General features: G+C 38.5%; 1 protein-coding gene across 1 annotated transcript in view; it reads left to right on the top strand.

The window, feature by feature from the left end:
• Positions 1–17,711, top strand: part of LOC144442412 (protocadherin Fat 4-like) — a 41,445-nt gene that overhangs the window by 9,727 nt on the left and 14,007 nt on the right. Inside the window, exons 3-7 of the mRNA XM_078131794.1 lie at positions 13,959–14,302; positions 15,094–15,305; positions 15,751–15,984; positions 16,269–16,507; positions 17,249–17,414. Of these exons, the coding sequence (XP_077987920.1) occupies positions 13,959–14,302; positions 15,094–15,305; positions 15,751–15,984; positions 16,269–16,507; positions 17,249–17,414 (1,195 nt within the window). The remainder of the gene's footprint in view (positions 1–13,958; positions 14,303–15,093; positions 15,306–15,750; positions 15,985–16,268; positions 16,508–17,248; positions 17,415–17,711) is intronic.

The raw sequence follows: 17,711 nt of genomic DNA, 5'->3' as shown, positions 1-17,711 counted from the left end.
TTCAAAATCAGTCACTTACTGTTGTAGCCAGTCAAAGACAGCCATCCTCAACTGGAAACACACCATGACAACAAAGATATACCAGAAAGTCATGACGTTTTGAATCATATCATTCGGCCCCCAACCCTGTTTTTGACAATTAAAAAATGCTCTACTACCCATCACAGCCAGTATCAATCAGACTTTTTCCATATATTATATTCCACCCTAACTTAACCCATATGACCGCCCCATTTATAACTCGTATGTCCGGACATGAACATGATTGGCTTTTCGCTGACCAAGGGGTATGAGACCATATGTGGAAGTGGGGGATAAGCTTATCAAATATGACCGTAGTTCCATGTAAATTAAAACTTATAGTTATGCTTATAGTCGTTACGTTTTCAGTTTATTGTGGTACCCGCTTGATGCTTTCTCTGAAGATGCCGACGGGATCAGTCTAAAATTCAGTTCTGGTGTATAAACTACAATGTATCACACATATCATGACTCTCACTATCCAATCCATCGGCTATACACTGGAGAACACAAGGACTATACTGACTGTTTTCTATCCAGCACGAAATAAATTGAGAATACGTGGAACTTATATGTACATGAACAGTAGCTCCGACAACTCTGACAAGTCTCTATATACCCCACCATGCCTCTTTGCTGGAGTTCGCGGAGCGTGTGTTGTCAGTGCTAATCTCGTCTAGTTCCTATCACCGTGTTCCTAAACAGTATCGTTACCATTTACACCTCCACTCACTAAACTTGGTTTAGTCATAGAAAATAGAGAGGACCCTCTCTATTGTCTATGGTTTAGTTAGATACCAATTGGCATCTGGACTAGAGCTAATCACGAGTCCATCACAACGTGCATGCATCATTTTCTGATGTCCGCATTTGATTTGGACATTGAAGTAAATGATTTTACATTTCTGAGTCTCATTCGGTATTTTTCCACTGTTCTATATGTGGTAGCTACTACTTTTGGCACAATAAAAAAAAAGATGTTACGAAGACGAAAAAAAATATAATCGAGATGCACGATAAACATTTTTGGAAAAAAAGTCACATAAATGACTGCAGTATCCATATTTTTAATTGGCATGATTGAAGACTTTAAAAAATGAATGATGATAAAAGTGAGATTTTGCCTCAGTGATGGTTTTTCTATACAAGCGATAACATCACGATACCGGGTACTTCACAAACATTATCTCACTGACTTCAAAACCATAGTGACTAAATCGTTTCGTACAATTAGACGGCATGATGTTTTTTACGTCTCGCACAAGCATATACAATGGTACACTTTACCAAATTGTAATAGACCATGTAAATATTACATTGACCGATGCAGATCTTGCTCGCGCAGGTTGGGTAGATTTATATGCTACGTTATGCCTTAGGCCTAAAAAATAACTGTTTGGTTTCTGTTACCCGACCCACCTAGTTTTTCACTGCCGACCCTTAACTTTTTTTTTACGTGTTCTTGAAAAACTAACAAAATCGCAACAATTGTGAAGTCTCACGAGACATAGTGGATGCAGAAACTGACATCAACTTAAAAAGACAATATAAAACTGTTCCTCCAATCTGTAATGGTTGTACATCTAATGGAAAGAAGCCAATAACACAGAGATCATTTGGAAAAAATGGAAAACCAGAATTAGACACTCGCACATGAATAAAAATAAATCTACCTACCCCACCTATTTATTTATTTTGCCTAATCGGAACAACACAATTTTTTTAATAGGCCTATTTCCTAACTCAAGCTTAAATTATTGGACCCTTGTGAACCAAAAATGTGCGAAAATACAACGCCAAAATAGTAACGCTTTGCACGGTTTTCACACCGAGCAATACGATTAGATCATAGACAGTGAAGTTCTCCAGTGTCTCTGGTTAGACCGACAACAATGAAACCGTTAGCGGGATCTCAGAGTCATACTCATTCACATACAATTTTTTATGGCTGTTCACGTTGGTTAGCAACATCTCTGTCTTTGAGTTTGAATGAAATCGCTGCCATTCCCTACAGGAAACTGTTCTATGGAATTACATGCCAGGAGCGCTTTCAATATCATAGAATGTTTTGTTGATCTTTTTTTTTCTTTTTTTCTTTTTTTTTTCTTCTTTTTTTTTGGGGGGGGGGGGGGTCGACAACTTTTACCAAGACAACCATTATATTAATCATTATAGTAACTACCTAGCATGGCTAATAGCCATACTGAGGTAGAACTGTAGATTGCTAAAATGTTATGGGTTGCTGGTTGTACACAACCTCAGCATATGCCACTTGACTTTCAGGCATTAATAGGTGGCAGAAATAGTCCGCACCAGGGCCGCTCTGTAGTCCGCATAAAAGGGTGACTAAGCCCAGACAATATTGTCCAGACCAGATTTGGAGGTGTGAACGCATTTAAAGCTGACTCGGTTCTAAATCTTGGTGCATATTCATGAGGTCGACACCTAGAAAATGAACCATGTGTACATTTCTTTTGTCTTTTGTTAGTTAATTTATGCGGGTAAACTGTGTCTTCACTAACATTTTCCACTAAAAGTTTCAAAATTGTCTTGTTTTTTGAAGGACTACTATAATAATATTTCACCGCCCTTGCTTTATTGTCATATCAGGAAAGTCAAGAACTTGACAAAAGCTATTCAAAACAAAGTAATCAAAGTTGTAAAACCAAAATGGTGCCGTGGAGAGTTGTGTCTGGTCATGTTCTGATCATGGAAGTATAACCCACGGTCTGATCTAGTAGCAGTATATCAACGACGAATCTACATTACAAACAAACAAACAAACAAACAAACAACACACACACACACACGGTGATATTAAAAAGCACGCAACACAAAGGTTGGTTCACATCCCTCGCATCAGTACCGGTACCCATTCTACTGAGTTATAAATATAAATCACATTCTCAGCTACAACATTGAACTTGTATGATACAAAAATCTTCAGAATGTGCGGGCCATATTTTCACTACCGGCATTGGCAGTCACCATCACTGCCTTTAAAAAAAATTAATACAGATAAATGGAAGCAAAAACAATCCTCTTGACGGTAGTTTAGTAGTCAGTTATGAATTATGTAACGTTAAATAACGCTATTCAAATATTTCCCTCTATGCCTCCCATATACCGATAGTAAATCTTCAAACATCCATACAGACATGCGGACTTTGCTCCCTACTAGATACATCCATGTTTTACGTTACTTTCGTATTGCAAATTTAGCTGATGATGTCATGTCAAAGCCACGTGGTCTAAAAACCTGAATCTCCGTACATACATTTCGATATGAAATTATTTATCCGTGATGTTTAGAATTTTGGTCGGTCAATATAGTTTCAATGACCAAGTGTGACCCCCACTGATGTCTAAAGTACTAATATCAGTACCTGACCGGCCATGGCCATGGCCTTGTTTTTGTTTTTGATTTTCTTCAATATTCAAATCTACGTAATGTCTGGTTTGTTAGGCCATAAATTCCAAGCATATTTACCATGATATCACAAATATAGACCAGTTACAGAAAGTAATAAGTGTCAGCAAAATACTGTAATATCGACACTGTTTCACGGATTTTAGGGACGCTGGTGCTTGGATTATTTTACGGTTGACATTACCTAGCCAGTAATATAAGGAGTAGTACATGGGTATTTTATCCCTGGACTCTCTGTCTGTTTATATCGAAATGGAATAAGCTGAAACAGTTCTTCTTTGAGCAGGAAATATGTTGTGATTATGGATATTATATATATACATGTATATAATTGCCAACACATCGGCAACGAGTAATGACATTGACTATACGTAATATGTAAAGATGTAGTGTAAAATTGGAATACGGTCGTCAGGAACTAGATTAGGGTAGGGGGAGGCTCAGGAGAAAAATTGTTGTCACGGGAAAAAAACGAATTGGGACGTGCGTGAAAATTCGGATTGTCTGAAAGGGGCCCGGAGTCACGTACAAATATTTTGCTCATGAGTTGAACCAAATTTAACACCAGGAGCAGACGTTTAACAAGCGTATTTTTAAAAGGGTGACTGGCAGAGAATGTGTGTCTCTTGAAGGGTAGACAATATACTCGCGATAGACTATGGGTTTCAGGCCACTGTGTCAGACGTGGTCTTGGAGGAGTCAGTACAATTCCTCCAAGAGTGGTAAGAGGCCAAGCCTGAAATAGACGGGTTTGCAAGTAGAAGTTTACATGCCTTGTCTGTGGTTTACATTGTGCACGCAAAACATCCCACAAAACCGGCCATAACTAAAGCGGCATATCAGTAAATATGAAAAACGTGATCTTGGTAATTTGGATACCAGTTCTGAAAATATTCTCCGGGAAAATAGGTTAAAATGAACATCAAGATAGCTGCCTATTTCCCATTGTTTATAAATCGTCAAGAGGTTAAGCTATCCACTCAGATGAACCACTCTTTGTCACTTTATAATCTGGCATTATACATGGGATAATTTCCAAAATGTACATGTTTTATCGTTTCATTTTGGACTTTATAGAAGTTGATGACTAAAATTACCTTACCCTCGATGAAAGTTATGAATGCGACTAGGTTTTACCATAGACAGGGTGGAGGGTCTATGGTTTTACCTACTAGAATTAGTTGCGACAAGATTGTAAATGCACATGGGCGAGTTTTGCCAGATTGCTTTATTTCAAGTGATTTGAAAATTGTGAATGGCGGACTTGGCCGTGGTCCATCGAATTGTCGAGTACTACCGTGGTGGCACTAGTCGTTCCTCACTGGAACGGCAAGTGCCACCTTATGGCGATATTTATTGTCTTTGAACCTTTCTCAACAAATAAATCACACATAACTCCCCAAACGCTTCCATTCTAGAAATCCGGTGCCGACCCTAAACCTTTTTAATAAAGAAGAAAAATCAGTAAAATCGAGAAAATTGTGAGTGAAGTCTTGCCAGAAATGGTCATCAACTTAAAAAAGACAATAAAAAAACGCGGTTCTTCCAATCTGGAATGCAGAGCAGATGTCTTTGAAATATAATTATTTAGTTTGGTTTAAAATTTAGTTGAAGTGGGCACAAAACTTGATTTGGTTCTGACTGTTCTGAATTTAGGGACACGAAATCGTCTCCCTGATGGCAGGAGTTCAAAGTGTTGGGACATAATGTGGCCTTTGTCATTTACCATTTTCCCAGCTTTGTTTTGTACACGAGATGTAAACATTTCATTCAAATTAGTCTACTTTTCACTCAATACTTTACTAAACACATTTACAATTTTGTTCAAGACACTCTTGTAGCTAGTCCCTAGACTACCAAACCAGCACAAAAAAGAAAATGTTAAACCGACTCAAAACTCCGATAGAATGTCTGTAATACCTTGGCATTTACAAAATTTTAGGCCCCTCAATTGTTGTAGACAGTAAACTCTAGATTGACATTTCTTGTTAATGAAATCTGTGTTGGCCTTAACATTTGATTTATTATCCAAGACTGTTCCTATATATATATATATATATATATATATATATATATATATATATATATATATATATATATATATATATATATATATATATATATATATATATATATATATATATATATTTAGTCACCTGTTCAACTTTAACATTGTCAATAAAAAGGTCGGGCACTACTTTAGGGTTCTTCCTAAAGTCGACCTTTCGTCCAAGTAGTTTTCTTTACACCAAGTAACAAACCTATCAACTTCATCGAAATAAGTACGGTCAGAATTTGACAGGTCAACTAATGCAGAGTTATCAGAATATTTGATAAGTGGATTTGTATCGGTACCTGATGAGCAGTCATTTGTGTAAAGTGTAAATAGTTTGTGTGAGAGTATCGTGCTCTGTGAGGCACCCCTAAATGTTGAATGGAAGGCTGAACTTAATTTTTGGTAGCGAACAAACTGGGAAAGGTTGACAAGAAAATCCATTATCCAGAGGATGAGTTTGGGGTTAACGTTTAAATAACTAAGTTTATGAGCCATCATGTTTGGTTGACTTCTGTTAACGACTGATGAAAAATCAATAACCAATAGTCTTACAAATGAACTTGGTTTTTCAAGATGTGTATACGCATCGTGAAGTAATGTGAGAGTTGCATTATCAGTACCTCTATTACTTTAATATGTAAATTGGTATGGGTCAAGGTGTGAATGTTTTTGTGGGTTTTGACAAAGTAAAATACGCTCGAAGCATTTCATCACAATGGAAGTCAGTGCTACAGGACGATGCCTTGGAAGTTTTTAGGGACCGGACAGATGGTAGATGTTTTCCAAATGGTTGATATCGTATGATCATTGTACGACCAATTGAACAATCTACTGGAAACACTAGCTAACTGCGATGCATAGACATTCAGTAACCTACCACATATGTTATCAGGACCCATAGCTTTCCTTATATTTAGTTTCTTAAAAATAGACAACTCGTTTATCACTGATTTCAAATTAACTCTTCTTTTCTTCTTATTTACTCTCAAGATCTAACCCGATGTTATCTATTTCCTTTCCAAAATCGTGAATATCAAAGCGACAGTACATTACAACATCGCCTCGCCACCACCCTGTGTTGCTTGGCAAGGTGGTAAATAAAACAAGTTTGCCTTTGGGATTATATTAACTGGGATTGTCGACACTGAATAATCCGGTCAATCATGGCACTGCGCTCATTGTATGTCACGGCGTACAAGTATAAACGACGTTCATACTTCCATGACCATAGTTTCTGCGACCTGTCATTTGTTTGACCATAGACACTCCACCTTTGTGGAGGGTCCATGGTTTGATGGGATGCGTTAATTCTGGCAAACTTGTTTGGCAAATCGATCTGACGCAATATAGCTTGTGACCGTGGCATGCATAGCTTGGGTCAAAATCTATAACACCATTAAAGTATAAATAATGTTTAAACTTCCACGATAACACATACCTTTGAGAAATTATACTGACAGTATAATTACTCCAAGCACAGACTATTCTCGTGTCAAACTCCGACACGAACTTGTTTTTCCTTGAAGAGTATATCTCGTGAGACCTATGGAAATTATCAAAATCTATATTGTAGTTGAAAAGAGCAAGAATGAAAAGAGGGGAAATTTAAGGGACATCATTTCTATATACACGTGTATTGTGCAAAGAACCCGATATCTTTGACCGCGTTGCCGTCAACCGAGCAATGGTAATATATATATATATATATATATATATATATATATATATATATATATATATATATATATATATATATATATATATATATATATATATAAGAGGTAAGTCATAAACTGAAGGAAAAGTGCTCAATACTGAGAAGTAGAGCTGTATTTACACAAAGTACACAAGTTATGGTACGGAGGCCGTTACGATCTTCAGACGACTAAATAACGGAAATTCAAGTGATAGAATTCGATGCGCGTTGTTGAGTGACATGGTGGAATGATAGAATGTATTTGTTTTCGTGGACGATTTAGTGGACGATCTAGTGGAATTAATCTCTAAAAAAAAAACATGAATCATGGTCTGAGTACTTCACAAATGTATTCAATGCTCAAGTCCAAAGTGATGAAAGTTTCTCGATTTCCATGATCTTATCAGATCCACCTTGATAGACATAAATTCAGGCATTAATGGTGAGATTAATATCCGACTGTAGTCTTTTGGACAAGGTAATTACTTTGATAGTCTAGTTCCTATACTGTATCATTACCATTTATACCTCCACTCAAAGTATAGTCAGAGTCGTTACTCTAGAAGTCTTGAAATGCATGAGATGCAATTTAAAATTCATTTACAGCCACCCACACAGTCATTAACATCATGTCTTTGTTAATAAATCACAAAACTCTAACCAATAACACAGTCCCTCATAAAGTTAGTGTTTATTGGGACAGTAATGTTCAAATGTGGTATATTTGTCAGCCCATGATGCTACTTATATACTGTTTACATCACCAAAACATTTAGGTTTCACTGATTGGGTGAACAACTTTTTGTGCTATTTGAGGGGCTTTTGGCTAGACGTGGTTTAGTTAGAAACCATATTGGCATCCAGACTATTACTTTGAAGGAGATCATTGAAGAACAATAAAAATAAAACTCAAGGTGTGGATATGGGATCAGTGTGGCATTCTACATAGACATTCTCCAACAATTCTTGTAGACATGTTATGTAACCATTTTTTCTTCACGAAAGGCATGTTCCCACAGGAATCAATGGGGTAGGGGTTTCTAACATTGTCTTTTGAAAGTAAATTACATGTATGTCAAAACTAAAATTATTGTATTTACTAAGAGATGAAATTCTTAAGAAAATTGAAAAGTGGTTATTGGTGGTCATAAACTCGACGTTGTTCGCTTTTTATGAATATCTAGGCGTGATTATGTCAAGCAGTGGTCTATGGTATTTAGCGCTTGCAGCTCAAGCGAGTAAAGCAATGATTGCGGTCATGAGTCAACTTGCAAAACTTGGGGACCTCCTAGTCAAAACTAAATTTAAAAGTTTTTGACTGTAAACTATTACCGATATTAAATTATACAGTGGAGATTTTGGGTTTTAATAGGTCTACTGAAACTGAACGTGTTCAAAGTAAATTTCAGTGTTATATTTTGAGTCGTATATAAACATATATGTAGTCTTTGAGTATGGGAGCTACAAAAATGCTTGACAAGTGTTCATTACGGGAAGTAGGCTGAAATGTTTTGAGATTGCTGAACGAGAGCTGCAAAACTTTAACCTCAGACCACTTCTCCTCAGCCCTGGTTCAAGTTCTTAGGTCATAGTGGTGTAAACTACATCTCAGACCACAATGTAGTGACCTGAGACTACATGTACATGTAGGCCCTACCTACTGGTATATTATGTAACTGCACTTGACGCCAGTGTGATTTCTAACTAAACTGTGTTATTGAAAGAACCGATGTGACGTCATCTGTTTTCTTTGTACCTGACACAATCCTAGCTGCTGTATTTTGGGCATGTTCAAGAGGGACAATGTTTTTAGCTGGCAGCCCATACAGAAGGGCCATTCAGTAGTCAGGTATCGATGATATAAGTGCATGACCAAGGTTCTGACAAACTCCGTTTGTAAGATACTGGCGTATGCGACCATAGACAGTGGAGGGGCCCCCTCCACTGTCAATGATGCGACCTATTGTTCGGGGGTGAAAAAGAACTGATCTACATGTCAACGAGATGTGCTTCTTGAGGTTATAACGGTCATCAATTGTTACACAAATGGTACATGCTGAATCCACTAACTGCACAGAAGACGATCCCATGTTGATGTGGTTCATGAGACGAGGAAGCCTGTTGAACTGAGACGTGATAAGGAGGACCTCGGTTTTGCCATCATTAAACTAGCTTATTTTGGGTCGTTTAATATCATGTGCAACAGTTTCCATAGACAGTGGAGGGGCCCCCTCCACTGTCAATGATGCGACCTATTGTTCGGGGGTGAAAAAGAACTGATCTACATGTCAACGAGATGTGCTTCTTGAGGTTATAACGGTCATCAATTGTTACACAAATGGTACATGCTGAATCCACTAACTGCACAGAAGACGATCCCATGTTGATGTGGTTCATGAGATGAGGAAGCCTGTTGAACTGAGACGTGATAAGGAGGACCTCGGTTTTGCCATCATTAAACTAGCTTATTTTGGGTCGTTTAATATCATGTGCAACAGTTTCCATCTTAGTTACTGTAGTTGACGTATGTGATTGGGGAAATATATTGGTAAATCTGGTTGTCGTCTGCATGTTGTTGCATATTGAGATTTTGATGTCGGATTAGCTTTCCAAGTGGTGATGTGTATAGACAGCATACGCGTGTAAGAGTGGACCAAGCACAGGGTTTTGTGACACTCCACACTGCAAATGTTTGGTTTCTGATATGCCTTGTACAGAAATGGACTGTTGTATATCTTTGAGGTATAAAGACTCTAGTCGAATGCCTGTAATACCGAGCTCGGAATAAACTTGAAATTATGCTGGAGTCAGAATTTACGGGGGGGGCATGAACAAAATTGAGGTTCAAAGGGAGGGGGGCATGACAATTGTGATGGTCTGAAAGGGCCCCCGAATATTCTGCTCATGATTTGAACCATAATTAAACCTCAGGAGCAGTTGTTTACCAAGTAAATTTACATTTGTATAAGTGTATGCCTCTCTCTCTCTCTCTCTCTCTCTCTCTCTCTCTCTCTCTCTCTCTCTCTCTCTCTCTCTCTCTCTCTCTCTCTCTCTCTCTCTCTCTCTCTCTCTCTCTCTCTCTCGTCGCCGTATGTCTCCTTCTCTCTTGCTCTATCTCTCTGTGTGGAGACTTTGTTGAACATTCAAACCACAGGAGCAATCGTTTACCTTGTACTTTGCAAAATTGTTCACTTCATTTACCTACCACACATTTAATTATTAGGCAGCCAATGGCCAAACGAATGTGTGTGTCTGCCAAAATATCTATGTATTAGTTAAAGCGTAGGTAATACAGTTGTAAAATAATTTAATGAGAGTACAATTTGGGTATTGAAGACAATTTTCAAGTACTTTATGGCTTCCAATAATGTGTATGGTTTGAAATATTATGCCGCTAAATGGCCTCCTACATGTCCTTATTTTTCAAACAATTGCCTACTGTGGGAGGGGGACACACCCTCCCCACTAGTTATCGAAGGGGGGTGCCGTTTCTGTCAAGACATAGGATTCAAAAAGAAAACTCTGCTGGTTAAGTTTTTCCAAGTACAGGTTACAGCCCAATGAGCCCACATCCATTTGTAAAGAAATCTCTATGTCTGATATGTATGGACACTGAAGTTGATTTCCACTGTTAGCTTACAGTATGTCATATAGTGTACCATACTGTACTTCTCTGACGTGTATGGGGAGGGGGTAATGTATAATTGCATATTAAAATATGTGCAGCCGGGGGGGGGGGTATGGACGTCGCCATCTTTCAAGCGCTAAATTACCTGTTAATCGAGATTTGTTTCAAAACATTAGCATGGTTGATAATATATGTGAAAGGGGTAAACTAAGAATGGTTTCTGGGATCGCCTAAGTCAACACGACATATATTGTGGATGGTCTGAGATATTCGATTACGATTCACATCGTCCGATTTCCAATCGTCCCAATATCCATATTAACATTCTTTATCGTTTCAAAATCACAAAAATGCATATGTCGTGGTGGGGTGAGTACCGATTCTAGTTTGGTCTCCGCTCTCTCTCTCTCTCTCTCTCTCTCTCTCTCTCTCTCTCTCTCTCTCTCTCTCTCTCTCTCTCTCTCTCTCTCTCTCTCTCTCTCTCTCTCTCTCTCTCTCTCTCTCTCTCTCTCTCTCTCTCTCTCTCTCTCTCTCCCGTCTCCCCCTCTCTCTCGTCTCCGTATCGAAACTTATTCAGTCATAAAATCATCAGGTTTCTGACAATTTCCAATACCTGTTACAAGAAAGACTGCAGTACAAGAATATTTGGTTAGCTACATGTATTACATCTGATGCCTTATACGTGACACGCACGATAATTGTCCAGTTTGCATCAGAGGGTGTGCCTCGCCTTCTGTACATGTGCCGTACGTCTGGCTTGTCTGTCAGTGTCACATTTTGCTTCCCCTCTTCAGTTTTCTCAGATGTTTTAAGAATTTAAACATAGTCAGTGTCTGATCGACAAAAATTCTTTCCACTGAAGTTTAGAAAACATTTAGTGCAACTCTACGTAAACGTCATGTTGATGCATCATACATCATCATGAGACGTCACATTGACCTCACACTTCGCTTCGCGCTTCCTTCAACGTCCGGTCGTTATGAAACTAGTTCGAAGGCTTTCGCTAGCGATAGCGTGGCCAGTCTTGTTTTACTGCGTAATCGTCTAATGTTTTCCAAATAATTATGAATTAATTTATCTTTTTGTTTACACTTTGGGTATTTTACTTGCTATTAGAACTCCCGGTCAACTCATATTTAATTTTCCAACCTTAGAATTTGTTCAATGATCGTCAGGTTTGAGTACTTTCCTAAGCCGGTCCCACAACTGTTATACTTATAAGTTATAGCTGGGCGTTGTGACCGGTAACCGGCTATTATCTACATCACTGCCTACTAGGTACGTCAAAAACACACCGTTCGCACATGTGAGCCTGATTTTAGGCAAAATATCGGGCTATTAGAGTGCATACAGGCCCTTTTGTTCGCTTGTATTGTTTGCATTTGGTATTTGGCATTTCGCACGTTGTTTATTTGCACCATTCACAGTGTCTTATCATGCTTTGTGTAACTTGTAAGCCTAATCGACAACTGGGCCAACGGTTTTTACTAGACAAATTTGAAACAAATTTTGCGTCAGTTTGATGGTAAACCTGCTATATTGACTACCAAACTTAGTTAACCCCAGTTATTTTTACTCATGTTGCATCACCATATATTTAGAAAGAGTATATATGAAATATGAGAGCCATGTGAAACTTCTTCAGTGCAAAATGGGATGAAGATATGAGGGCAAAGTCAGTGCTCCTTATAGTCTCGCTGCCAGACTCGAGACTATCGTCCCTAATCTGTTTACCGAGCGGCGCAGCCGCGAGAAGAGCGGGACCAGTCCCCCTCTATTCTCGCGGCTGCGCCGCTCGGTAAACAGATTAGGGACGATAGTCTCGAGTCTGGCAGCGAGACTATGCTCCTTACAGCAGTTTGTTTTTCCCGCATATGCATACATTACCCATAATCCTTTTAAGTATTCTGCAGATATCTGTGCAATGTGCACTCATGACTCATGAAAATCTGGAATGCACTGATCGAAGCCAATTGTACAGTTATACTATAAAAACAGGAGTTATGAGTATAATTGAAATAAAACAAGAGAATAAGAGATGAGGGCCCTCAGAATCGTCACGTAGAGTGATATAACAGTTACATGGATGCCGGGCATGTACCCATAGGTACGGGCCCGGGGGGGGGGGGGGTTCTGCATGCCGAACGTCATTAAGTATTTCCTTTACTTTGGTGCTCATGATCGTAATTTGGATGATGCCCAAGATATTTGAGGCGTGAATACCTGTTGTTCTTCTAAAGGCTTGTTTATTACTGTGAAGATCACACCCTAACACTTAATTGTTCTATAAACGACACATGGACAAGAATACTATTCCCATAGAGGTTAGTCTAGTTAATTCCTGATGGACCGTATTTCGTTCAGCGTTACGTTGTACATAACACGGTCAGTCAGAAACTATAGACGACATGGACGACATGGATGCCATATAATATTCCCAATAGTCACTCAATTTTACTTAGCTAGAAATAATGTCCACAGACTCAAATCTGTCAGCACGTCTCTACTGTGAGTTTGTTGACGCTATTGGCCGGTCAGGTTTGTTAAGAAGCTCCATACACTAGCAATATTTGTGGCCCAATTTTAAACTATTATTGGAAACGATTGTCATGTCATCTAAATCTGTATTACTATGCATCAAACGCGTAGAAATGTGAAACACGTTTAGTGGTGGCGGTATGTAGTGCATAATGAAAAGGCGTACTACGAACATTTATTTCAAAATGAGCCCTGTGATATTACAATCTACGTACGTCCTAACCATGTAGTTCATATCATAAGCCTGCTTATATACATACATATGTATCGAATACACTAGCTACACGTATAGCGTTTATGTACGTATTGATTGCAAGCACGGTAGATTTGAATATTCATTTGTTTACTGCCCGGTTATGGGGGTGAACTCATGAATATATTCTGAACTAAATGCAAATGTATTCAAATCACTTCCGACTCGCAATCTGAACTATTTTTCAGATCGAGTATAATCCGATTAGACAGGCGCTAATGGGAAAGTACAGAAACGTCCACCTCATCAGCATAAAAGTACAGAATTGAACTCAATCTGAACTATAGTACGGAAAGTGTCGTAAACTGTACTATTTTTTCTACTAGTGGCAGGCAGCAGATAGTCGTAGTCGAAGTTTGGGACCCGACCGATGTAAATTCGAAAGATAGTGTAACTCTTACCATCGACATAAGAGATGAGAATGACGATCCTGTCTTTATAAATATACCTAATGGTGCCGGCACAGTCTACGTTGCCGAAGACGCCACAATTAATACAATAGTACACACGGTTGTCGTTGCGGATGAGGACAACGACGCTATTACCTTTTCAATCCTTAATCAAAGTCCAGGTGGCTCATTCAAGTTTCAAATCAACCCATCATCAGGTGTTGTCACTACCATAGGTACACTACAAGCCGATGGTCCTGGTGCAGTGTCTCAATACACTCTTACTGTCAGGTGGGTGAGAGAGAGGGAGAGATACATACATACATACATACATACATACATACACACATACACACATACATGCATACATACACACATACATACATACATACATACATACATACATACATACGTGCACACACACACACACACACACATACATACATGCATACATACATACATACATACATATACGGAGAATGGGAAAGAAACCAGATGGACAGAAAAGGAGATAAACACAGGATGACATCTATTCAGTTGACAATTTTTACTGTGAATAGTCTATCTCCTTTTACTATTAAGAATTTAAAAAAAAGAACCCCAATCAATATTATTATATTTAAAAGGGGTGTTACTCCCAATCTGTGAAATTGCCCAATTCATGAAATCGGTAGGTAACTTTGCCCAGTTCATAAAATAGTCAATCGTGTTGCCCAGGTTATGAAGTGGGTATGGTAAGATATGCCCAGTACATGAAATGGGCATCTTTTATAGGACACATACAAAATAGAATATGAATCAAACAACTTTATTATCATGTATTTACAAACTCATCACTTCACAATTCCTATTTTATTATAATTCAGTGTTGCTTGTGTTTTTAATACAGTTCGATAATCAACACCCAAGTTCAAAATTCTTGCCCCAAAAATTTAATTTGGCCCTTTTAGATCATAATATATACCCTCAATTGCATAAAGTAGACCATTTCATGAACTGGGCAAAGTTACATGCACATTCCATGAATTGGGCAGTTTCAAGGATTGGGTGTAACAAGGGGTATATTTTTTACATCAAAAAAGGGCAAGTGATGGATCTACAGCATTGTCTGAAACCATGACGATTGATATCCGGGAAACATTTGATGAAGATCCAACATTTGACAGAAGTCTTTACATTGGCGAAGTCGATGAAGACGCAGGTTTTCAGACAGCTGTCACGTGGCAAGCCAGTGACCCAAAGGACGAACTCAATGACCAAGATACTGGTGATACATTCACATATAGTCTGAGTGGTAAGTATGTATTCTAACGATCGTGATAGTGGCGATACACTCTCAACTCTGTCTGTCTGTCTCTGTCTGTCTGTCTGTCTGTCTGTCTGTCTGTCTGTCTATATACAAAATCCACGTTGCTTTTATAATTAACCGATTCCTAAGTTCATCAGTCTTAGGCAGGGAAGCTGGGTAAGTTGAAAGGCTAGATGCTAATGAGTTGGCTTCTCACCTGCAGATGAATAGAATGATACACACTTGGACGACACACGGAATCTACCAGTTGACGTGTTAGCTCATCAGCTAGTCACTGCACTATAATTAAGGAAACGTTTCTCACTTTTATTTCCTCAATTTCATTTCCTTATATATATTCCACGTGGTTAAAGTAGTAAATCTACAACATACAGAATATCACTAGATGTACACTCAAAACTAATTGACATGGTCATTTCCAATGACATAGGTGCCGGATCATCTGGATTTACCGTAGCAACAGATGGTGTTATAAAGACCCTGAATGACTTTGATCTTGATGGAGGAGGTTCTGATACATTTAATTTTGTGTTGACTGCTACGGACAAAGGTTCGAATACTGGTACTACAAGTATCCGTGTCTTAGTTAATCCAGTGAATGAATATCCACCAGAGTTTGACAGCGTTACGTATGATAGGGAGATCTATGAGAATACCGGATCAGGTAAATATATCCTTGAATGCATTGTCCATTCTGTACCAAGATCACTGCCTACCTTTATATGAAATATGTCTTGCACATGATCAATGTACTTTTCACAGAAGACTTCGCCAAGCTCACCTATCCAGAGATTTATCCTTATGTATTTAGCATCGAAATGTAAAGTTATTTGTAAAATGTGTTTTAAAGAGATGTCGCTCAATGTGATATATGTTTATGCAAAGTATTAACGTTTAACATATTAGCTGAATTAGTATAAGAAACGCCCTTCTCTTATACTAATCCAGGTGCCACAGTAATAGATTTCGGAATTACGGATAGCGATTCTGGTGACACACTGACTCTTACTATTTTAAATGGTGACGATGCAAGTCCTAATAACAAGTTCGACACAAGTGGAACATCTCTGATTACAAATGGAGTACTGGATTATGAAGCAGTCACAGTTGCAAGCGACATTTACATTTTGACTGTAGAAGCAGTAGATTCAGGCGGACTGAGCAACACGGCTATAGTGTCTGTGAAGGTAAGTTTAACGGAAGCACAGCTCTAGTGTCTGTGGACGTAAGTGTATGTGAGTGACTGTTGGTGCATGTAGTATAGCACAGCACAAGTGTCAGTGGAGGTAACGGTTAGTGGAGCACATCCCCCATGTCTACTGAGATGAATGTCAATGCAGCTCAGGTATCGTGTCCTCGGAGGTGACTGTTAGTGTAGCAAAGCCCTTGTGTATATGATTGTTATTTTAGCATAGCCCTGTGTCTATTGCTATGACTGTCAGTACAGCACAGTTATGGTGTCTTTAGCTACCATATCTATGGCGATGACTTTTAGTGCAGCACATCTCAGGTGTTTGTGGGAGTTACTGTTGGTCCAGTGTTTATTGAAGCGAATATTAGTTCATCGCCACAATCTACTGCTTGGAAGAACACTGACATTTTTGTATTGTACATACATGTACCTATTTTGTTATAGATCACTATCATGTTATTCTGAATTGGATTTTGGATTCATTATCTGCATCCTGCTCGTGTATGTGCTTAAGGTAAAATCATGCACACAGCAGAAAACACGATTATAGTAGATTCTTAGATATCATCACTGCAACGATCATTGATCCATGTAACATTTCACCATTTTCGACAACCATGTTTGAAAGTAAAATGTAATAATTTATGTCTAGGAACATTCGCTACAATTATAGACCTAACAGAACCCCTAATTTATCTGATGGATTTTCTGATGTTTTGTATATTTCATTTTCCAGGTTCTTGGAGTAAACGAATTTACACCATCGTTTCCTGACGGTCCAACCATTTCGGTAGATGTGTCTGAAGATGAATCAGTCGGGGCAACAATTTATTCTACAAACACTCAGGATGATGATAGACTTGATGACGGATTGATGGTTCATGAAATACTTTCCTATAACCGTAAGTATAATTATGAATCTCTGTGTAGCAGGCTTTGACTTTACTTTTACGTCATATGGAACGCGCGCGCGCGTGTGTGTGTGTGTGTACTTTTAGAAAATAACAACCTAATGATTAAATGTCAAATAAAATTTGCACCAAGTTTGGCACAGTCACTATTCTCTAATCTTACATAGTGCTAAACACGTATTTGATATTCATGCCATGGCTATTGTGTGGAGTTAAAATACAATTTGACATACTGAATTTCAAGTGGGAAATGTACCCAGTAAGTCGATGGTAAATTGGAGAAGTTGG

Source organism: Glandiceps talaboti, chromosome 1, assembly GCF_964340395.1.
Source record: "Glandiceps talaboti chromosome 1, keGlaTala1.1, whole genome shotgun sequence".
Classification (NCBI taxonomy): domain Eukaryota; kingdom Metazoa; phylum Hemichordata; class Enteropneusta; family Spengelidae; genus Glandiceps; species Glandiceps talaboti.
This window is presented reverse-complemented; position numbering and strand designations above follow the sequence as displayed.